Source organism: Brugia malayi (genome assembly GCF_000002995.4).
Source record: "Brugia malayi strain FR3 genome assembly, contig: Bm_v4_Chr1_scaffold_001, whole genome shotgun sequence".
Lineage (NCBI taxonomy): Eukaryota > Metazoa > Nematoda > Chromadorea > Rhabditida > Onchocercidae > Brugia > Brugia malayi.
Window position 1 is genome coordinate 2,144,504 of NW_025062475.1, and position 24,837 is coordinate 2,169,340.

Below are 24,837 nucleotides of genomic sequence, written 5' to 3' on the forward strand. Positions count from 1 at the left end.
TATGAATGGTATCAACATTCTAAAATTGTACCATGAAAATTTTCAACCAATTCATGATTCATTCACTTTGCAGGAAAAAGAAATATTAATCCAGAAAAACGAAAATTGTGTTGAGAAGATTTAAGGGATTTCTGCGGAATGTCCAACAAAGGTTAATTTATTTGTGAAACAAATTCTAGATAGGATTTGGTTTGTGATTCAATCATAACTTTATCCTAGTCAGCTTACGGTCATATTAATGGCTAGGATTTATTAATCATTTTAAAACTGAGTTAGAATTTGCACAAAACATTGACCGTAAGGGAGTTATTGTTAGGCTTAAACCTTTTTTTTTTTTTTTGTTGCCAATTTGTTACCCCAATAAAGTTTTTTTTTTTTTTTTTTTTTTTTGAGCTATCTTTTTATGTAAATTTGGAACGCTATAACGGAAAACATGGAAAACATCAATATTGCCTTTATCATGAGCAAAATTGATAGTAGTAGTACGCTAACTTCTTTACTACTATATTTTCCTTTGGTATCTTTGCTAAAGTGATCTTAAGACGGACGATAAGGAAAATTTTGAATTGCTTACGTCTGTGCATTTTTTGAATGATTCTTTAACTCGAATTATGATAGGATTGATATTTAAATTTAAAGTAGCTTCGAGCTTGCAGGTGTCGAAACGCAAATTGTGACAAGGAAACGACACCTTGAAGATGGTAATGAAAACAGTGAAAATGCACTGGGAAATGGAAATAACTTTGACAAAATCGCATTTGGATCAGCGGGTGGTTATGATACGGCAAGTTATTTTTATGAGTTCTTCAAAAACACATAGATTTCAGTTATAAACCTTTTTCGTCTTCGATAAACAGCTATGTCATTAACACGATCAACCAATGTAGTTTTCAGGACGTATATGGAAGTGTTCGAGGACAACGTAAAAATGATTACTTAACATCAATAAATGCTGGTGATGAGGAGGAGGATGCGGAAGATGAACTGGTTGGCCCGATGGCTGCTGCTAAAGCAGCCTATTCAGCTCCGAAGCGCTTTATAGAGGAAGCTGCAAGACATGGACAGGTACCGTTCTTTGTGATCTGCGATATGCTTATGATTGCTCTGTTTTTGTATGTTTTTTTCTTTCTGTCTCCATTCAGGGAGATGACCCTTTTGCGGAAACGAGAACCAAGACAATTGCTGAGCGGCAAAGTAATTACCAAGCTAGAGCACGTCAACGACAAATTTCTCCTGAAAGAGCAGATATGTTTGGTTTGTGACTTTTGCAATTAACTCACCTTGAATTTGATTTTTCGGTTTTTTTTTTTTTCCAATAATCTCTCAAAAATAAAGCGATAAGTGATTCCCATCATTTTTTTTTGTTGTTTACCTATTTTTCTTGTTTACTTATTTGTGGCTATTTTTAGCTGATCAGACACCTGATATTCGGGATCGCTCTTATGCGCAGATCATGAAGGAACAAATGTTACGTGAAGAAACGGTTTGTTATTAAATTGAAGTATAAAAAAGAGCTATTGAAGTTAAAAACGGGAAATTTATTGTTTATTCAGAAATATATCTATCGTAATTTATTGTAAACATGCACCAAAATTTCTATAATGCGATATGTTGCAGGATAAGGTGGAGAAGGAATTGACCAGCAAGGCGAAATCTGGTGAATTGAAAATTACGAAGCCAGCCGCTCCAACGCAGAAGAGAGGACGTTGGGATGAGACACCAAAAATTGAAGCGCTTGGTGCAGGAGCCCTAACACCTTCTCAAACACCAGGTTCCACGCAGCGGAAGCGTTTGACTCTTACATCGAATATATCTGCAGCAGCAGCAGAAGTAAGCATTAACAAATCATTCAAGTTAATGATGTTGTACGTTGGTAAATATCGGTAAGGTAATGAATTATTTTAGGTTGCAACTCCACGTGTTGCACGCTGGGATGAAACACCAGCTCATGCAGCAGGTGTCGACGCAACTCCTACTTCTGGAGCAAAAGCGTGGGATGCGACACCATCAACGCAGACTCCACGTCGAAATCGTTGGGATGAAACTCCACACGGTCTCTTACTTTACAGTTCTTATCTTGACACGAATAATTTCATTTAAATTTGTAAGAACATACCATTTTGTTTGGAAACCTAAGAGAGAAATATAACTTGTAGAATCTGTGCGTGATGGGATGACTCCGTCGGCAAGAGAGGGAATGACTCCAGGTTGGGGAGCGGAGACTCCTCGAGACGCTCGCACATTTGAAGATGTCAAGGTAGCTTTTTAATACAACATCAGTCCACTCTTTATTGATATCACTGTTTTGGTTCATCTCTCACGATCATCCTATATTCCCTCCAATGTTAGAATTTTGTTGTATTCAGGAATGTTACATGTAATGTTTACAGATTGAAGAAACGCCAAGTGAATCTAAACGCCGGTCACGTTGGGACTTAACTCCTTCTGCTGCCACACCGGTTGCTGCAGCTGCAACACCATCAAGTACACATATGGCTGGCGGTACAACACCATCAGGTTTTACACCAAGCGGAGCAGGAATGACACCATCCATGATGACACCTGGTGGAACAACACCTGTTGGTACGCCTGCAATGGGACTTAAAACTCCAATAATGCCAATGGTACCGATGACACCTGATCAGATGGCACTTTTCAAATGGGAAAGAGAGATAGATGAAAGGAATAGGTAATCATTTCATATTTGAGATATTTTGTTCGTTGAAAAGGAAAGATGGTTGGATTCGCTTTGGTGATGACTGAAACAAAATATAGCAGCAAATTCCTTATGACCGTTTAACTTCTAGTCGGATCTAAAGAAATCTGTTGCGAAGTAGAGCTGAATGCTTGTTTTACTGATGAAGTAGCTAGGATCAGCAAGTAACAAATTAGTAATCACAATTCTCATTTAACATTTAATTTGTAATGTTTAGGATTTTACTGTGAATTGGAAAATCTTTATCATTTTTGTATGTGAAGGAAAAGTAATTTAAGGCCTTTATCCGACGAAGAATTAGATGCATTGTTCCCACCAGGATATAAGGTGTTGCCACCACCTAACGGCTACATACCACTTCGAACCCCAGGTCGTAAGCTTTTAGCAACGCCCACTCCGATGGGGGCAACAGGAACACCAATGGGATTCATCATGCAAGGAACACCTGAACGACCTGGTTTGGCCGACAAAGGTGTTGTTTATATGTTGTAACATTGTGACTTTTCAAAAATTTGACTTTTTCTTTTGTGTTTTCTATAAATCAGAATTTTTCGATATACTAATACATCAGTTTTATACAGTTTCATTTGCTTAGGAAGTGAGGAAACTTGAAATTATAGGTTGAAAAGATTCCTCTTCCAGGTGTTGCTGGATTGATCGATACCCAACCAAAAAATGCAGAATTGCCTCCACTGAAGCCGGAAGATATTCAATATTTTGATAAACTCTTAATGGAAGTAGACGAGAGTACATTGAGCAAAGAAGAGTTGATTGAGCGTGAAATTATGACTTATCTTTTAAAAATCAAGAATGGGACACCTCCACAACGAAAATCCGGACTGCGTAAGATTACTGAAAATGCGAGACGTTTTGGAGCTGGAGCCCTTTTTAATCAAATATTACCTCTTTTAATGTCACCTACACTAGAAGATCAGGAAAGGCATTTGATGGTGAAGGTTCGTACTGTTAATGTCTTATCTAGTTTAATTAACAGTTGCTAGTATTCGACAGTTCTTTTTGAATTTCTTCATATGTGATATGTGGCAGTGTTTTACTTGGAAATTTCTAGGTGATCGATCGCGTCTTGTACAAGCTTGATGATCTCGTTCGACCGTATGTCCATAAAATATTGGTCGTTATTGAGCCGTTGTTGATTGATGAAGATTATTACGCACGTGTTGAAGGAAGAGAAATTATTTCAAATCTTGCAAAGGCAGCTGGTAAGTCATCACTAATTTTTTATGTCAGAGCTTATTCAAATGCAAAGACACTACGCAGTCGGACGAGTACTTATAGTATTCTTATCCAATTTTATCCAAGTTACTTAAGTAATATTGTTGATTTAATCTAAAGGTTTGGCAACAATGATTTCGACGATGCGGCCGGATATTGATAATGTTGATGAATATGTACGCAATACAACGGCTCGAGCTTTTGCTGTTGTTGCTTCTGCTCTTGGCATTCCAGCTCTTCTTCCGTTTCTGAAGGCAGTTTGCAAGAGCAAAAAAAGTTGGCAAGCAAGACATACTGGTGATTTTTTTTTTGTGTGTGAACCTTTTATTTTTTTCTCACACTGATGTTTGTTCACCGATGTTAAATAGAAAGTTGATGCTATTAAACAGGGAATTACTACCAATAGATTTAAATTTGGTTCTTTTTTCTCATAACAATTGTGCTTTTCAGGCATTAAGATAGTGCAGCAAATGGCTATACTTATGGGGTGTGCAGTTTTGCCACATCTCCGTTCACTTGTTGAAATTGTTGAAACAGGCCTCGTTGATGATCAGCAAAAGGTGATTTTAATAATCTCATTAATATTAATAGTGTTTAGATATTCACATATATGTCCATAGCAAAATGATTAAGCCATTTTTTTGCAAGTACTATAAAATTTACTGCTGCTTTATATCATATTGAATTTTATTGCTGTGCATAAAATTTTACATTTTCAGTCGTTTTTTAGATTTTACTGAGTTGTTAAGTAGGCTTTTTAGAAAAAATCATGAGAAAATTTTCAGGTGCGAACAATAACGGCTCTCTGTTTGGCAGCTCTTGCTGAAGCTGCAACTCCATATGGTATCGAAGCGTTTGACTCCGTTTTGAAGCCACTTTGGAAGGGTATTCGGTCGCATCGTGGGAAAGTCCGTATTTCTGTTATTAAAAACAAATTTTTGGTGCGCTAGTTTCTAATGGATGCATTATAAGCATTATTTTAGGGTCTTGCTGCTTTTTTAAAGGCGATTGGTTTTCTGATTCCATTGATGGATGCTGAATATGCATCTTATTATACGCGTGAAGTAATGCTTATACTGATTCGAGAATTTGCTTCTCCCGACGAAGAAATGAAGAAAATTGTGCTGAAGGTTAGTCATACTTTTTTACATTTTTAAACACCGGGACGATTTAAGAGATCTGTTGAATTTGTGAATTTGACATTAATAGAGTATTAAATTGATGAATTTTTTAGTCCTAATTATTTTCACTATGATCTGTGGGTAGTTTTTGTTATCCCTAATTTTACTGTAAATATTTTTCAGTAATTTATTAAAGCATAAGACAGGAAATTATCTAGTATAGATATTCATAGTTCATGTACTGTATTGGAACTTTATGTATTGGAACGTTGTGGTGCTGATTCCATATCATTTCTTTAACTAAATTATTATAGGTGGTGAAGCAGTGCTGCGCAACGGATGGTGTTGAAGCAGCTTACATTCGTGATGAAATCCTCGCACACTTCTTCAAGGCATTTTGGAATCATCGTATGGCACTTGATCGACGTAACTACAGGCAGCTGGTCGATACTACTGTGGAAATGGCGCAAAAGGTTTGGCACTTCAACAGTTGATCAGATTATGCATTTGTGATATAATTTTCAGGTCCATACTGATAACTTTATTTGGATTCTCTGTTATCGAGATGGCTTTTCTAATTTTGATACTGATTGTTATTAGTGATACTCGAGTATTTTTCTTCCTAACATATTAATATTGACCAACTAAATTCAGACCACATGAATTGGCAAAGAAAAATGAGTTTTGTATAGAGAACTTAAATAATGACTGGTATTGGAATATTACAATAATATTTTATTTCAAGGTAGGTTCAGCGGAAATGATCGCACGAATAGTAGATGATCTGAAAGATGAAAATGAATTGTATCGGAAGATGGTTATGGAAACAATTGAAAATATTGTCTCACTGATGGGAGCTAATGAAATCGATGCACGTTTGGAGGAACAGCTTATAGATGGTATTGTGTATGCCTTTCAAGAGCAAACGCAAGAGGTTTGTTCTGCTTCAATATTGCCACTTGGATTTATGAGATCTGCCGTTATTTTATGCTACACTTTTTAGGATGCAGTAATGCTGGACGGATTTGGTACAGTTTGTAAAGGTTTGGGTCGGCGTACAAAACCATACCTTCCTCAGATCTGTGGTACTATATTGTGGCGTCTTAATAATAAATCTGCTAAAGTTCGACAACAGGCTGCTGATTTGGTACGTTTCTGATCATTTTTCTGTTAAAATGATATGAAAGTTGTTGACTATGCTGTGATATTGCTTCTTCTGATTGTTTTATCTACACTACTCATTCATTTTGAAAAGATCGTTATACTTCTTCTAAATAAGAAACTCTAAAATGAACAAGAACTTCTGAATCTTATGTATTTTTTCATTTATAATTATAATGAAATATTGGTGGTTAGTATTGCAGATAGCTAAACTTGCTCCAGTGATGAACATTTGTCAAGAAGAGAAGCTTATGGGGCATTTAGGTGTTGTTTTATATGAATATCTTGGTGAAGAGTACCCGGAAGTACTGGGATCGATTCTGGGTGCGCTGAAAGCAATTGTTAACGTTATTGGTATGACAAAGATGACACCACCAATTAAAGACCTTCTGCCGCGTTTAACGCCAATTCTAAAGAATCGGTACCTGTTTGGCTTTATAAAAATCGTGATTGTTATAATGCATCAATTGATGTGTTATGTCGTCGGGACTCTTTCTCTGTTATATCATTTCGATTATTCAGAGTCATTTTATCATTAGTTTAGTGGGATTTTTTTTTTAACAGTTTTGAATGCTTCAGTTCGTTTTACGTTTGTTAACTGCTTTCTGTTCATTTTCCTAAGTAAAATCAATAGTGAAATCAAAAATCTTCTAGGCATGAAAAAGTACAAGAAAACTGTATTGATCTGGTTGGTCGCATTGCTGATCGTGGAAGTGAGTTTGTGTCAGCTCGAGAATGGATGCGTATATGTTTCGAATTATTGGAATTACTGAAGGCTCATAAAAAGTCGATTCGTCGTGCAGCAATTAATACTTTTGGATACATTGCAAAGGTTAAACTTGCTTTTTTTTTTTGTTATAAATATGAAAATCGATCTCAGTCGCCCTTCATCGACACGGTGCACAAAACTCGTAGAACTTATTTTATTCTAAATCCATCCCTTGAAGGCCTCCCCTTTACCTTCTTGTTTATTCTGCTTAGTATCTTGTTGACGGACGTACGTCCTCCAAAAGGAAGTTTAGGTTTTTCGTCTCCGCTATCTTTAATTTAGGGGCCCACCACCACTGATGCGGATCGTTGGTATTGCGAGCGGCGTGCACCAAGGTAAGTAACGAATTTGTTTATTGCTTGATTAGGCCTTTACTTGGATAACGGAAATATGTCTCAACTTTGCGAACGGTTGTTTTGATGCTTTCATTTTGCAAGATTGTCGATTTTGGAAAATATACTTTTTTTTTGATCTAATTTGTTCGAAGATAAAGTAATTTTTTACTAAATTCTGAGAAATGTCTAAAACAACCATTAGTGTTTTCTCATTCTACTAGCTAATGAAATTGTGTATTTGCCACCCATGAAGAAAATAGTGGACTATGAAGGAAAAGAAAGCAAGGTTATGGAGAAATGATGCTCGTCGACTTGTGATGCAAAACTATGCTTTGTACACTTGCATAAAATTTTGATCATAGTCTTTCATCGTTCAAAGTAGCATGCGTGTATTGTGAAGAGCAAAATCATAGCAATTTTAAGTTGAAATTTTAGTTAAATGTGCAAATGAGACAGTGGAAATTGAGCCGAACGTGGATGTACAGCATATGTTCCAGCGGCCGTGTTGGGATCTGTGCGATTTTTGTAGTCATCCAAAAAAAATTTTTAGCAAAAAATCTCATGTTACATTTAAATTGAATCCAAAATTTAGAATTTAATTTTGTTTTAATTTCCGATATATTAGGGGATATGAAGCGTAAGTTTGCTTTTATTGAAATTTGTTGAGTAGAAAAACATTATAGTACGTTTTATTTTGTTCTGCTCTTATTAGTACTCTACATATGTTTATATGTAGTTTATTACGAGTTTTTGCATACAATCGGAAGAATGGATAAGGTTTTTCTATTTAGATATTAGACCAGTAATTTTTCTCCTGTGGTTATTAGTGTATGTGTTTGCAGGCAATTGGACCTCATGATGTTTTGGCGACACTTCTTAACAATCTGAAAGTACAAGAACGCCAGCTTCGTGTATGCACTACAGTTGCTATTGCTATTGTCGCTGAAACATGTGCACCTTTTACTGTGCTACCAGCTATAATGAATGAGTATCGAGTTCCGGAGATCAACGTACAGAATGGTGTTCTTAAAGCACTGTCCTTCATGTTTGAGGTTTTGTTATATAAATTTATCAAATTTCATTTCTTTCATTTTGAACATTTTGATAATCTATCGCTGCAATTTCTTAACGGAGGCATCACAAAAAGACCTAAAAAAGTACCCTGAAAATGTATCTTCAGCTCAATTTAGCGTAACGTACAGTGTGTTAAATATTTGCACGTATTAAATTCATATAACTCTATATAGCTTAGTTGATGGATAAGTAAGTAAAGACTTTATATTCATATTACCAATTAAAGATTTTATATTAATTTTGCATGTCTAATTGTAATGAATTTCTTTAGTACATTGGAGAAATGGCCAAAGATTATATATACGCAGTTACGCCTCTTTTAGTGGATGCTTTAATGGAGAGGTGGGTCGAAACGTCAACTTTGGAATTTTGTTCATTTTTATGCATAGAATATCACTTTAATTATTCTGAACTATTGCAGTTTACTGAAAAGTTTATGTTTCTATTTCATGCAAATGTAGTTACTTGCTTTAGTGTTTTGATTAGCAATGGTTTAATATATTCATTCCTGAAATTTCAGTTCTATATTTTGAACATATCTAATTCTACATATGCATAGTGTTGAATTTTCTATATAACTTGATTGATATGTTTTACTAAATATACACTGCATTGCAATTTATTTCAGAGATATTGTACATCGACAAATAGCAATGGATGCTGTTGCGCATTTAACTTTAGGCGTTTATGGTTTTGGCTGTGAAGATGCGTTAATCCACATTTTCAATTATGTTTGGCCGAATATGCTTGAAAATTCTCCACATGTAATACAGCGGTAGGTTTTTTCTTTATTATCAGTGATATTGCTTCTCTTTGCATGTTGAAATTTGATGTATGCAATATTCCAGATTTGTTTTTGCTTGTGATGCAATGCGCGTATCGCTCGGCCCAATCAAAGTACTGCAGTATTGCCTTCAAGCTCTATGGCATCCAGCAAGAAAAGTCCGCGAACCAATTTGGAAGGTCGTCTTTTTCTCCCTCTGCTATAAAATATTTAGAAAGTCTTTTTTTTTTTCGGAGAATGAGTTTTTGCCTGCAGTTTTTTAGCAAGTAAAATATGCATAAAACGCTTGATTGGTCTTTCAGCCGTGGTAGCAGTTTTATTTTACTACAATTTGCAGGTCTTCAACAATTTGATCTTAGGATCTCAAGATGCTTTGGTTTCTGGATACCCGCGAGTACCTAATACTGAAAGGAATAATTTTGTGAGATATGAGCTTGATTATGTACTTTAGTATTTGTGGTAATGGTCGTACTGATTTCCGAAATAGTCTTTATGCTATTCATTTTTATGAAAGATTTGGTATAATGAATTTTTTTTTTTTGCAGGTACTTCTCAATGTAGATTATATAAAATTTTTTAAAATTAAATGAGGTGTCCTCATCTATTTCAGTTTGAGAAGCTTATATATTACATTCGTTGTTGAAGGGGAGGAGAACTTAGGATGGAAACTACGACAGCAATTATACATGTATATATATTTTTTGAAACATTGAACTTTAATATATGGTATCCACCTTGATAGTTGTGTATTTTTGTTATTCCAAAATGAAAATCACGGACAACGGCTAAGTTAGAAACATGCATTCATTTTGTTCAGAAATTAGTTGTAAGTTAATTCAAGTATAACTCAGTAGCTGTGGCTATTGTGATTTTGTTTTTCATATTTTCTTTTTTTACTTTCTGCCAACAATCGTCCTAAAGTTGAGATTGTTTTGTTCGAATAAACATTGTGGAAATTTGCTTTTTTCATTTACAAAAAAAAGACAGTGTAAAAATGGCAAACTGATTTGTTTTCTGATGATAAAATTTAGTCGGATGTTTTCAAAAGATTGAATGTAGTGATGTTATCATTAAAGACATATATGTGGTCTCGAATATCATGGACATTGTTCATTTGCCATGCTATGCTGAAGTCGAGAAAGTTTCTGGATTTCTCGAATATTACCAATTTTCTATTAGCCTTCCATTGTTCGACTAAAAGAGAAAATATGTTGAAATCATGTTGAATAAGTCATTCAATAAATAAAAGATATGGGAGAACATGGATCACTGGAATATGGGAAGAATTGATGGGAAGAAATCACTTCGCTGAATCTTAGTAATGATCTACTAACATAAATAAAGAACTACCTGAGAATATATAAAATGACAAAGAGAAAAAAGCATGGAAGGTTTTGCATTAACATATAAGACTCCTGAATCCTAATTTGATATTTTTGAAAAGCTTTTTAAATGTTTTCAACAATTATACAACAACAATAATTTGTGATTTCCAGAATTCCGATTAAAGTGTGCTTGCTTAGATGGCTGTAAATGAAACCAAAACAGGATAACGTATTTCGTGTTTATCTATATAAGAAAGATGATAAGAAATGCAAAGGAAAGAGATGTGACATCATATTGGTAATTTGATATTTCTTTTATAAACTAGTACATTTAACATAATTAACGAGTGTTTTGTGTAATCATAAAAATACAGGAACTTAAATTAGCTAAATTTGAATGTTAATGTTACAATTTCATTGCTATTTTCTGATTTTATCATATCATATCAATTTTAAACTTATTTCTGGTATTATTTTAGATATGGCCATTTATAACGTTTTATGTGTAAATCAAAAAAAGCAAAATATGCTCATTCATCATTATTTTTTTGTTATAATTTGAAAATTATTTTTATTTGTAGAGTAATAAAGATCTTCCTGGATTACATTTGGGTGATATATTAGAGATTTCACCATCACTGGATCAGCGATTTTACGTACAACATTTGCATGATGATGTTGAAAGTGGAACATACAGAGAAAAACGTATTTATATTGAGAAAGCTATTGCCGATATGTTTTCTCTTTCTCAAAATCAGTATGTTACGGTCAAAATTGTGGAAAAAAAGCAGGTAAAGTAACAAGTCTTTTATTGTAATCCTTTTTTCTTTAACAAAATTATGTTTTAATAAGTTTCTTTCCTTGTTCATCAGCTAATTAACTCAGTGTAAATTATTGAGTCTATTGAAAATGACTTTTTTTTACTGGATTTTTATTAAAAATAGCTTGAAATAAAACTAAAATGAAATTGATTTAGGTAGTGTTGGATAACATCGAGATCACTATCAAAGAACGCTACGTTAGTCGATCTGATATGTGGCGTTATCGTGATTGTCTTATTGATACATGTGCATATGTTGGAAAGAAAGTAGAATGGTTACTAATCCCATCTACTGTTATTAGTCTTTGGGCAAAGGGTGAAGTTGTAAGCTTTCTATTATTCTGCCAAATAATTTCATATGAATTTCATGGTTAATAAGTTTTGTTCCGTGATTATGTTATATTTTTAAAATTTTTCAGTTACAAAAATTGATTTTTATTGATGATTAATTTCATCGATCAGAATTTTGTTATGTTTGTGTGTAAAACTTTATTAGCAAAATCTATAATTATTTAACAAAAACGATTCTTTCTGCATTTAACGTAGTGATTTGTGAGTAACGAGAAATTATCATCATGTATAATGATGATTGTTGAGAGAAGTGTTAAAAAAAATATAGCTAAATAAATACAAGTGGTGTTTTATTCATTGAAGACAATATATTTAATTTGTATTGTTTATTTTCAGGTGAAAAGTGGTTATATTTCAGAGGATACACGTATAGTGTTTCGTTCAGCAAGCGCTATGGTATTTTGTTATAGATTTACTCTTGTTCTTTTTTGAAGTTCATTTTATTTCAACTATTAAATATAGTAATTTTCATATTGTAAGGATACAAAATCATTGTAAGAAAAAATTCAGATTCTGGTATATATTCAAATGAGTTCAGAAATGTGGGATTTTGATCCATACGGTGATCTTTACTTCGAAAAATGTGTTAATGGTTTTTTTCCACAGTTGTTTGAACACTGGAATAAGCAGCATTGTGCACATTCAATAACATTTATTGTCACTTCAAGGTTACTTTTATCACCTTAGTTAATTTTATTCCTCTGTGCAGTACTATAATGTTTTTTTTTTTTTAAAATGTTGGTTGTAAGAGCCTAATCGGGAATTAAATTCAAATCAACTTCTTAAAGGTTCCACTGAGGTACTGATTTCCACTTCACATTTCAGTGTACCTTGCCAGAAAGGTAAATGATGAGGTAAGAAGGGGTCGTTTCAAAATATGAGAGCAAGTGTGAAGCTGAAATATGTGATATTACAGCAGCAGTAATTTTTTTTTTTTTTTTTCAGATGGTACTTTAATGAAGAACTTTTAAACGAAGGAATGAAAGAAAAATTGTGTATAGATTACAGGGGAAAATATTATCAGGTTTGTTTGCTAGCGCAATTCTTTCATTTTTTAAAAAAAAATCAATCTTGTTACATTTAACTCGAAGTTTTGTGTGGGACATTTTACCTATTTTACAGGATTTTTATCGTATTATAGTACAAAATCAGCATTACGATGATTGGAGAAATGCTGTTTTATCGAAGGTTTGCAGTTCATTCCATTTTATTTACGGATATTTTTTCAAAATTACTGAAATTTTTATCTTATTTTGCAGTTGCGATTGGTCTTTAGTACATACAAAAATACCGTGAAGGAGTTCATATGCCAACAATTAAATGTTTGTTTTGAATTTTCTTTGTACGTCCTTTACAACTTTGCCAATGTAACTTATCATTTTTAGTAATTGCATAAGTCTAAATTTTTCATATTAAATTGAATTATATGTGTCTCAGGTAGATACAAATGAAAAAGAGCTTGCTGTGCTTTCAACAGCTGCTGATGGTAATTTTCTACAAGTTCTCAATTTATCCATGAATGAATTTAATGTGTACTTTACCAATCGTCGTTTTGAAACTGTCGGACAGCAGGTTGAAGTAGTTTTAATGTTTTATGTTTTTTAATTTACTAATTGTCATTTTACTATTAGATTTCATGTTTTTTATATAATATTATATATATATATATATATATATATATATATATATATATATATATATTTATATATCAAAAGTTTCGTAGTTATTTATGACTTTTGTAACTATAGTGGCTCAGTAAAATTTCAGATCGTTTTTGTCAGCGCAGGTGGAGGAATTTTTAATGTTGATCGTGATTTCGTCAATATAACTAAACAACGCCTCATTGATATGGGCATATCTTTGGATCTTGTGTGTCTTGGCGAGCAACCACTTCACACTGTTCCTCTTTTTGTTTTTCAAAGGTTATCTATTATCTTGTCGAAGAATATTCTTCTGCTTTTCCAGTTCCCAATTCTCTATCACAATGTTTCATTTAATGGCTAACTTACACTAAATAAGTCACTTGTTAGATTTCATGACAAATTCGATTCGTTTCTATTAGCCTCTTGAAGATATTTAGAACTCAATGGTTGTCTTCTATCCAATTAATAATTATCTCTTAATTAAGAACAAACAGCATCTATTCTTCGGAAGATTATTTAATACCTCACTGGATGAACTGTTCATATTATCAGATGAGCCGACGTTCTGCAATATCAATCAAATTTAAACCAAGAATTAATCTTCCAGATGAGTTACTTCGGGTTAGTTCTTGCTTCTTGTTTTTGCATCTAATTACAAATACATAGACATAAACGAACTTTGCATTTTCCTTACAGGATGCTCATAAAAGTCTGGTTATGGAAACGAATGGTTCACTTATTAATGATACTGATGCTGCCGATGAAAAAGCGTTTTCATCACTTCTTAGCAGCAATTCTATGAAAAATAATGCAAATGTAGCGGCAGAATTCGCAAAAGAATTTTTATTAAAGAAAAACTCAAATCATGTGGATTCCATACTTGTGTGTATTTTCGGTCTTTTTTTCTATATTTATATCTCATTTTCATTTTACCCAAATCCTTGCAAATACAAGTAAAGTAATGAAAAGGAAATATAGAAATACAAGGGAAAAAACATTCTTTTGCATTTAGTATCATCTTTAGATGGACTTGAAATGGATAGGTTTGCGGTTTAGATAGTATAAAATTGCAATATTAACGCATTTATTTTCCTCTTGGTTTATTTGACAAATTTATTATATAAAAATAACATTTTGTTAGTTTACTGAAGAAGTGAATATCGTAGATTTCTGATTTCTTTTCAGAGAGCTTTTCTGCTTGTATTATAATCTACTACAAAAAAAAAAAGGAAAATACGGATCGTTGATAAAAAAATTTTTCAGGCAGCCGAAACTTCATGGCAGAGCAGTTTCGATAAATGTGTTGCAAACAGCCTTCCTGAATCTACTTTACTAGTGGAACCTGTGGAATGCAAAAAATCACAAGACACACTGACTGTAATTGAAAGGCGTCCGTTAATTAATCCGTTTAAACCGGAAGAATTTAGTGGTACGTATTTATTTTATTAATTTTTCCCTTGCCTACAAAGAATTTGGTCATTGTTTTAACAATTAATTATATTAGATTGATTCCTTATATTTGCTGTTCATTATATTACATTATTGGATCACTATATATAATATTTATTTACTATTCTTTTATGTTTTCTCTTTCTGCTAATTTTATTGATAGCAATAATTGCTAATTTATTGTTATTGTTGCTGTAAAAAGAAAAAAAAAATGGAGAAACTAATTATATCACACTGAGCCATAAAATTTTAAATCATTGTGTTTTTTTTTTTTTTTTTAAATAGAATTGATACTCAATCTTAAAATCAATCTTAAACAGAATTGAACTTGTATTAATATAATAATAATATAACAATACCGAATATGTTGCATTCATTTCACAGTTGAACGTCTGTGTTATTTGGCACAAAAAGAGGAAATTATATTATATTAATACAAGTTGCTATTGTCTTTTATCCGTTTGGAATGTGTAAAATATTTGGATATATTACATGTAGAATTAAAAGATGAGTAATGTGAAGTGCTTCAATAGTTAGCATCACAATTTTATTTAAGAGATGACATCCAGTGTAGTTTATGACCAGTAAATTCTACAGTCGCATCATATAGTATTGCAAAATTAGCAGTATTTCTACTTGCAACTTTACAAAATAGCTTTCAGTACCGATCACAGCTAATCGACGTCGCTGGATTCATGTGTTTCCGGTTGACAAGCTCGGTCGTTCAAAATTAACACATCATTACGTAGCCGGTAAAAGTGTCGTTAATATCATACAGGCTGATGAGCCAGAGCCAAGTGAAACAGTTATTAGTGTTGATGGTTCTGTATCATGTAGATCATCCTTTGCTCAAATTTTTGACGATATTGGTGATAGTAGGTTTGTGTCATGAAATTTACAACTTTATTTCTGTTAATTTTTTTTTTTTTTTTCTTTTTTTAACAGAAAATCAGGATTTACTAGATATTTTGGAACACATATATCAGTTGTATTTAAGATTATAGATCTCGTTCCTTATACACTCCATTAATTCTTGCTTCCATCGTTATTACTGTTAATTTTTTAACTGTTTTTTTTTTCTTTATTTTTTTATTGCGCAAAAGAATTGGAGAGTTGATAGTTGACAGAGAGACTTACTGCAGAAGGAGTACAAATTATATTAGTTTGATTTGATTATAAACAAGGTTTTTGCCTGATTATTTTTGCAGGATTACAGGGTTAGGTGCAGGAGGAAAGAGATGTGTTTGGGCTTGGGGTTCAACTGGTGAAGAGAAATGGAATGCAGACATGGAAATTGGTGTTGACTGGAAATCGCTTATACGTGGAGCCCTTCTTCCGTTAACTACCGATTTCTTTCCAGATAGACGCAGCATAAATGCAGACTATGTGATTAAAGTATTTTATTTATTTATTTATTTCCTTGTTTTCATTATTTCCTGTTTATCGATTATTCCAGTGAACGTTTGAGATTCTTAGGATAGCAATTGTTTAGAGATATATTGATTATGAATAATTAAGAATTTTTTGGTTTACTTTCAGATTGCAATACTTTTAGGATAATAAAAAGATATTTTTTAAAACAGCTAATGTAGGAATTATTGAACGATTTCTTTCCAGATAGACGATATACTTTTTTTTTTTTTTTCCAGATATACTTTGTGTTTTAGTCCCATCAATTGCCAATACATTTTGATTTGGTGCGTGAATGGCTGGAAGATCGGAAGTGTGATGATTTAGAACAGCTTCGAAATCTGATCTTTGATCAGCTTATTTATCAGCGATTGCAGCGTGGTTTTCAAATAATTGTTTTAGATAAGAAGTTGATACATGAAGCTATTAGCATTAATGTAAGTGATCTTTGTGGAATTCGTTATAAGTTATTGGTAAGGTAGTAAACTTTGCAAAATGTAATGCTAGTGTAATGTTTAAACCATCATATTTAACCAACAATTATTTATCAGAAAACACTTGATTTTGTCACATTCTAAAAATGAAAACATATTTAACCTAAAATATCTTTTATTCTTCGAATGTGAATTATTTAGGAAGAGCATCTAAAATGGATGGAAGATAAGAAATTGGTTTTTCGCGAATGTTTCTTATCATTCAATCGAATTTGTCATCATTTGCTTCTGGGAAGTGAAAAAATAACTATTACCGAATTTTCACCAAGAGTTGAGGAACCTTACGAAACACCTGAAGTAGCTAAACGAAGAGAATATGTATATATGCTCCAAATACCGGACAACCTTCAGTACACTTTATGTAGTGCAAGGTACTTCTTTCTTTATTTTATTACTTTATTTTTTTTTTTTTTTTTATTTTTTTTTTATATTTTTTTTTTTATATTTTTTTTTTATATTTTTTTATATTTTCAGTATTTGAAGGCAACAGTGATCCTTAGATGATTTAATAAACATTCTCATATTGTAAACATGCACCATCTTAATATCCTTTAACATTGTTCTACATATTTGTACTGTTACTTACTAATAGTAATGATATTACTAGGTGTTGAATATACTAAAATTGGAAATGCTTGTTAGATGATTCTGCGCCTTATCGTTTCTTTTTTCTAGATTTCAGAAGTATGATTTGTTGAACCTGGATTGGTATCTTCTTGATGCAGAACTGCAAAATCGCTGTGTTCCACGACTGTTTCAAGACGATATGAGATGTTTTGCATCGAGGTTGTTTCACCTCTAAGTTTGTATTCTCTAAGACCAGAATATATTTACTTTTTGCAGTAAGGAGAGCATACTATTTAGTTCTTTGCAATAAGGAGTGCATATTATTGTTTGAAGTCTTACATTCTGTTAGAATGTTTAGTTGATTACTAAATTTATGCATTTAGCATTGTGTCGCAGTTGAGATATATAATGCTATTTTACTTTACATTTATATGTAGTAGGGAGAGAAGATAAATTGAAAATACAACAAGGAGAAAGACAAATGAAAAAATTAGAATAAATAAGTGATGTCATTATCTGTAGAAATGAATTTTTCTCTAACTAAAGCATCATCTCTATGATGTTTAGGTTTTTATTAACACCACTATGTGCTTCAATAACAAAGGCAATTATAACTGAACGTAATGGTGGTGACAAGTATATGGCTGTTTTTGATTCATCATTCTCCAGAAGACAGGAAGAGGGGTTCTTAAAATTTATTGAAGTATTAAATCGATTTAGAAGGAAAACTTCACCAAGGCATAAAAGGTATTGATAATTTTGCAGTAAAAAGAGCATATTATTATTTGAAATCTTACATGTTATTGATAAGTTTAGGTTGTCACTAAATTTATGCATTTGGCATTGTGCTGCAGATTACTCAAAAAAATTGTTAAGCATGAAAATGTTGATCTTTCGATAACAGTATACACTGAAGTTTCTCTCGAAAAGTAGCACCATGTTATTGTGATATAATTTCCAGATTAATGGCTTCGATAAGTGATGTGGAAAGTCGGATATATAGCGTTGAGAATGTTGATGATTTGTTGAATGGTTGGCGTGAAAGCTATTTGTCACTTTATTCGCAGGATCCCACTAGTCGATTTCCGTCTTGTATGTTTCTAGCAGTAGAATTTGTTGCCTGGTTAATGGCCAATGTTTCCGAACTAACCAGTCGACAAGCTGCTGTGGAATTTGCTGAAAACTTGGTTTCAGATGGGAAAATACGAATGCTACAACCAAGTTTATATTTTATCTTTATTTAAAAAAAAAAAAATATTTTAATCTAATTTTGTATGCTGTTAAGCAACTTCATATTTTTTATCATTAAAAAGGAATCAATAAAAATTTATCTGATTAAAGAAAAGGTTAGAAAGATACTAGCGCTTAGAAAGATGGTTTAGATAGATTGTTCTGAGATAGGAAGCTTCATATGTCTTATAATAGTTCTTTTGAGTATTAAAGCACAGTTTTATTTGTATGTGATTTTTGTCTCTTCTTTTTCAGTTGAAGCATTAGAAGATGATCTTGGATCTTCTATATCCACTGAAGGTCACTGGCAAGAGTTTCATTGTGGCTTCTTCTTGTGTTACTTTGCGAACAAATATGTTTCGGATGATAAAATCGAAGAAAAAGAACCTTGGTCACGAGTTATCCAATGTGAAATTGATAAAAAGTAAGTTGGCTGATATATCACTGATTCGATCTTCTACAAAATAACTATTTTAGGTGCTCAGGTCTCACATCAGCCGATTGTGCGTACAGACTAAATTCTGTAGAGATGAAGTTTTATGCGCAGCTGCAAAAAACAACTGATTCTGGACGACATGAATATCTCCCACCAAATGTACCGCAATTCATGGAGAAGGGCAAAGTAAACATTTTGTAAATTTCGTCTTGCACATTTTCTTTCGATAATTGTATGATTGCCTTTAGTTGCACCATATTTCTTTAGATTTCATTGTCGCCTAATTTGATACATAATTCAGTCCAACATTATAACGGATTATGGATTTTATTGTGGAAATTTAATTCGCACTGTTGACTTTCAAAATCTACAATTGCATCAAATTCTCCTTTATTTCAGATTTTTTATGAAAAAACTTTTTGCGCCACAAGGTCTTTCGAAATTGGGGTACGGTGGTTCATGGCAAATAGTCAAACAGTGGCGGAAACCGTTCGTCACTGGTGTAGCAAAGCGGCTAATCTTTCGTTTCATATGTTTCCGGTACCTGAGGATCCTTTTCCACATCCTCTAAATCCTTTTGCACCTCCTCTTCAGTATCCTGTGATTATACCTTTCAAACCAGACAGAATTCATCCTCATTATGTGAGGCTTTATATAATTTAGTTAATTTATAAAAAGAAATTTCCAAATCGTGAAATTTTTTGCTGTAATTTTCTTGCATTATTACTCTTCATGCTGATTTTTGATTTAGCAAAACTTAGCTATTGATTTGCTAATAGCTTGGGAATTAGAAATGCTTTTTGAAATGTTTCCCCATTCATTTTATTATTGCTCTACCTTTAAAAAATTGCACATCATGGTTGTTTACTCAACAGTGAATTTATAAATATGCTTTTAAAATCCTAACTATTTAGATTTGTCAACTTATTACTGCCATAATCACAGCCTTTGGATTCATTGAAATGGGTTGCTCAGTGCACCAAGTGCCACAATACGTTCACCTTACAGGTGGTATGTTTTTGATGTATGATGAAGTACGTGAGGCATTTATTTGGTCTTGGAATCATATGCTCAGCCATCGATATCGTGCTAACTTGTAATTTTTTTCTCTTTTTTTTTTTTTTTTTTTTTCAAAAAATTTTGAACAAATCTTTAAATATAGCTAAGAGACATCAGTGCAATGGATGGATGATTTGACCTGAGATTTCCTCATGAAACATTTCAGTTCATTGATTTCTATTCTAGTTCGTTTAATGCTTAAAATTAGCCAATACACTGAGCGAAACTCTTATACTTTGTTTTCAGGAATTGCTCAGAAGACTTTCAAGACTATATGCTGTCAGATTTTCGATCATTTTGTAGTAATACAGATAATCGTATCGATAATTATATTCATAATTTGTTTGAGTGTCAATAAAATTGATTGCGAACTTAGTCGTAGATATTTGTATTAAAATTTGCCGTTTTTTCGGTGTAATAGATCATACCGAAGTTTTTGTATGGTGTAAAAAAAAAATGTCATTTCTTCATTTAAGTTGATGTCAGACTTTAGTTGATGTATCAGAAAATTTGGAAACTGACGATGAACACTGATTGATTGTGATGAAATACGCACAGTTGGTTGTTGGTCCGGCAGGGAGTGGCAAGGTTCATTTTTAGTTAGAGTGATTTTATATAATCAATAAGCTTCCTGTATGAAAATATTACTAAAAAATTTGAATAATTTTGAAAATTTACTATCTTTGGAAAAAGATTATTGCATTCATACTATAAGAGAACCTTTGAATAAATATTTTCGTTTTGTATATATTTAATAATCATTTACATGGAACCTTTTTAGTCCACATATTGTTCTGTGGTACAGCAACATTGTCTATCCGTAGGTCGTAACGTTTTCTTTATTAATTTGGATCCTGCGGCCGAGAAATTTAGTTACACTGCTGCCATTGGTTCGTTTGTCTTGCTTACTTTTCCTTTAATTTTTTTGATTAACAGTACTACGCCTTTTTTTTTTTCCCTTAATTTTTGAACTTTATCACTAAATTTCTGAGATTGACAATACTACCTACTAGTTTTTCGGAATTGATCTTTTCATTAACTTTTTTTTCTTATCAATTTCTTATTATGAAATAGAAGATCGTAAACATTCATTGATCAGCTTTAATGGTAAATTTATACAATCAATTTATATGTTAGATGTTCGAGAGTTAATCAGTGTGGACGATGTACAAGAAGATAAGCAGTTGTTACTTGGCCCAAATGGTGCCTTGGTATTTTGCATGGAATATCTCGTTCAAAATTTAGATTGGCTTCATGATCAGTTGAATGAAGGAGAGGATGATTATTTCATCTTTGATTGTCCAGGTTTTTATTTAACTCCATTAGATTCTCATTATATCTTTTGTTTCACTGTAATTTGTAATACAGATTATTTTCCCAGCAAGAATGAAGTTAAGGTAAGGTAGTTGATATTTTGATGCGTAATATCTGCTTTCCGGAAGCACTTGCACAAAACCTTCCTTTCAGGCAAGGTATTTGAGTGAATCATCATTAACAGTTAAAACTATTTTAGGCTATTTTAGGGTATTCATTAAGATTTTTCTTCCAGGTCAAATTGAGCTTTACAGTCATTTGCCGGTAATGAGGCAAATTGTTAACGCGTTGAAATCGTGGGATTTTAATATATGTTCTGTGTTCCTTCTTGACACACAGTTTGTTTTGGATTGTAACAAATTCTTAGGTGGTGCACTAACGACTCTTTCGACTATGGTTGCAATGGAGGTGAAGTTTTATTGCAGTTCAGCTTGTTTATATTAATGAAAACTGTTGATAATGGAGAATCGTGAATTATTTAAATCTCATATTTGCTTTTAGTTTTTTATAATATTTAGTATAAGTATAATTTAGCAACTCATTCTACTTACAGGTTCCAGCAGTAAATGTTTTATCAAAAGTGGATTTATTATCAAATCGTAATAAAGAACTGCTGGAAGCTTTTTTGGAGACTGACGTTCGCTCTATTCTGGACAGTGAAGATACCTCACCTTGGAATGAAAAGTACCGACAACTTTCACACACCATCGCCGAAGTTTTGGATGATTATAGTCTTGTATGTATCTTTATCTGTTTTTCTATCATTTATTTCTTCCAATATCATTTTAGAGAGATCTCCTGGATTATTTTATCATTCTGAAAACGTTTCTATAAACAGTATTTTTTGAGGTACGCTTTGTCCCGTTAGATATTGGAGACGATGAATCGATCAGTGATCTTCTATTACTCATTGATAACACAATACAGCATGGCGAGGATTTGGAGGTAAAATATATATAAATTTAGGAATTTTTATGAAAGAAAGAAATAATGTAAGAGTTACACTACGAAGACATAGGTATTTAAGAATCCAGATAAAGAGAACAATAAGAGTGTTTTATATTTGCACTGAAAATATGTGAACTCTTTGTGAGTCATAGAATTAATCAAATAGATTGCAAATTGTATACTCATTTCATCTTTTCTTCACTCCTTACTTTAGACGAATTCACAGATTGAAGAATTCATCTCGTTAAAATAGAATAAATATAAGCCAGTATATTCTATAAATTTCGTGATTTTTTTATATTCTATGTTTTAACTATTGCAGGTGAAAGATCGTTATCCGGAAGAAGTGGATGATAGCAATGCTATTTACTAAGCAAAAAATTTTATTCTTGCCCTAGGCGGTTTGCCTAGTTTTATAATTACAGTTATCTGTTCATGTTGGCTTATTAATTTGGTAAATAAAGTATAAGTATTAACTTCTGTTGTTTATCATCATCTGAATAGTTTTCATTATGTACAATGCTGCTAATTACGTCAAAAATTGGATTAAGCGCTTTTGTTTGATGCTATCACAAGTATATACAAGCATATAAGAAATGCTATTTAAGGAAAAAATTTATCTGATATTCCTGACTGATTATAGCAGCTAGTTGAGTTCCTTCCAGGAGTAATATCAAGTTGCATTCATCATTACTGCGGTCTGTTCCAAATTTTTGAATGACTAATGGAAATTATCATTTCGTACTGAAATTTTTTCTTTTTTGAAATGAGTGCCTTTTAAACATTTAAAATCAAAAATGAAAGATAGTTAGATAAAGTTCATTAAATGACTAACATTATTAAAGATGATATCGATGTACTATCATATCAGTCTTAATCGATTAAATAATTTCTGGATAAATCTGTTGATTGGAATTGATTCAGTTTATCTTAGAGTTGATTTATTTTAATCATATCACAGATATGTCAATAAAAAATAGATCACAATGTGAGTTGTCTATTTATCCAATTGTAAATAAGTAATTTGATAAAACATCTAGATTTAATCACTTCTGACAAAAGATCTGTATTTAATCATTTCTGATAAAAAAGTCTAGAATGATTTTTTCTTCTTTTTTTCTTTTATTCGCAATCATTAAAAAAAATTTTTCACAAATATTGCGAATAATTATGAAATAATTTAAGTTTTGTACAAAAATCACATAAACTAAAATAATGAAAAATAAATAAACTAAAATAAGATAATAACACTTTTTTTTCAAAAACCACTTTTAGAATTTTTAAACTTTTCACAAAAATAGTGCACTTCAAAAAAGTAATTTTTGAAATTGCAAAAAGTGCTTTAGATCTATCTCATTGTTACAAAATTTTGCATTTGTTAAAAAAAAAATCAAAGAAAAAAACTCAATACTTATTTCAGATTTGATATAAACATTATTCAAATATTATTTTAAATTTGATATAAACATTATTCAAATATAATTTCAAATTGATATAAACAATATTTAAATATAATTTCAAATTTGATATAAACATTATTCAAATATAATTTCAAATTTGATATAAACATTATTCAAATATAATTTCAAATTTGATATAAACATTATTCAAATATAATTTCAAATTTGATATAAACATTATTCAAATATAATTTCAAATTTGATATAAGCATTATTCAAATATAATTTCAAATTTGATATAAACGTTATTCAAATATTATTTCAAATTTGATATAAACGTTATTCAAATATTATTTCAAATTTGATATAAACGTTATTCAAATATTATTTCAAATTTGATATAAACGTTATTCAAATATTATTTCAAATTTGATATAAACGTTATTCAAATATTATTTCAAATTTGATATAAACGTTATTCAAATATTATTTCAAATTTGATATAAACGTTATTCAAATATTATTTCAAATTTGATATAAACGTTATTCAAATATTATTTCAAATTTGATATAAACGTTATTCAAATATTATTTCAAATTTGATATAAACGTTATTCAAATATTATTTCAAATTTGATATAAACGTTATTCAAATATTATTTCAAATTTGATATAAACGTTATTCAAATATTATTTCAAATTTGATATAAACGTTATTCAAATAGCTTGTATGCTTTATATATGTGATACAATGCATACTTACAATTAGCATTTATAAATTTATCTAACCTTCGAGTTTATTTAGAAAAAAAAAAAAAAAAAAGAAAAATGATTGAAAGTGAAAATTTTCATTGATTAAAAGCAGCTGGTTGACACAAATATAAGTTATTAGTAGTAACAAATGAAATTTAAAAAAAAAAAGAAATGAGAACACAGATTGTTGCAATATTATCCTAACCGATCAACGATTTAATTCTTCTTTCACCATCAAATGACCTTCACAATTTTGTGGTACCATTTGTCGTATGCAATAGCAGCTGTCAATCTATCGATGATAATTACATTTTTAACATAAGTCATATAAAACTATAAATGATGATATTTTCTTCCTTTATCACTCTCTCCCTCTCTCTCTCTCTCTCTCTCTCTCCCACTTTTTTTATAAAAATACCAAAAGAAAAAGAAAGAAAAAAGAATA

General features: G+C 31.5%; 3 protein-coding genes across 3 annotated transcripts; all 3 read left to right on the top strand.

The window, feature by feature from the left end:
- Positions 1–138: 138 nt before the first annotated feature.
- On the top strand, positions 139–9,644 carry Bma-sftb-1 (Splicing factor 3B subunit 1, putative; the record flags this gene model as incomplete). The annotated part of the gene is made up of 26 exons (XM_043076297.1): positions 139–151; positions 657–784; positions 895–1,065; positions 1,143–1,254; positions 1,410–1,483; positions 1,618–1,830; positions 1,906–2,053; positions 2,157–2,257; positions 2,391–2,689; positions 2,995–3,188; positions 3,359–3,672; positions 3,786–3,936; positions 4,070–4,246; positions 4,400–4,509; positions 4,735–4,857; positions 4,933–5,079; positions 5,385–5,543; positions 5,816–6,004; positions 6,074–6,217; positions 6,435–6,652; positions 6,886–7,063; positions 8,178–8,387; positions 8,681–8,751; positions 9,038–9,184; positions 9,258–9,372; positions 9,531–9,644. 26 exons carry the CDS (start codon positions 139–141, stop codon positions 9,642–9,644), a joined length of 4,020 nt encoding a protein of 1,339 aa, XP_042932231.1.
- Positions 9,645–10,726: 1,082 nt separating this feature from the next.
- Positions 10,727–20,335, top strand: Bm5670 (DEP domain containing protein 5, putative; the record flags this gene model as incomplete). The annotated part of the gene is made up of 25 exons (XM_043076298.1): positions 10,727–10,816; positions 11,100–11,309; positions 11,495–11,662; positions 12,026–12,085; positions 12,200–12,357; positions 12,635–12,713; positions 12,812–12,877; positions 12,949–13,011; positions 13,127–13,261; positions 13,457–13,611; positions 13,818–13,953; positions 14,029–14,214; positions 14,596–14,761; positions 15,444–15,660; positions 15,990–16,176; positions 16,449–16,628; positions 16,827–17,056; positions 17,361–17,471; positions 17,820–17,999; positions 18,214–18,473; positions 18,738–18,906; positions 18,960–19,104; positions 19,318–19,560; positions 19,833–20,014; positions 20,224–20,335. 25 exons carry the CDS (start codon positions 10,727–10,729, stop codon positions 20,333–20,335), a joined length of 3,888 nt encoding a protein of 1,295 aa, XP_042932232.1.
- Positions 20,336–20,520: 185 nt separating this feature from the next.
- Bm13863 (protein x 0004, putative) lies at positions 20,521–22,251 on the top strand (the record flags this gene model as incomplete). Its single annotated transcript, XM_001902763.2, has 6 exons — positions 20,521–20,565; positions 20,759–20,867; positions 21,115–21,282; positions 21,527–21,699; positions 21,845–22,027; positions 22,141–22,251. The coding sequence occupies 6 exons, from the start codon at positions 20,521–20,523 to the stop codon at positions 22,249–22,251; spliced, it is 789 nt and encodes a 262-aa protein (XP_001902798.2).
- Between the last annotated feature and the right edge of the window lie 2,586 nt (positions 22,252–24,837).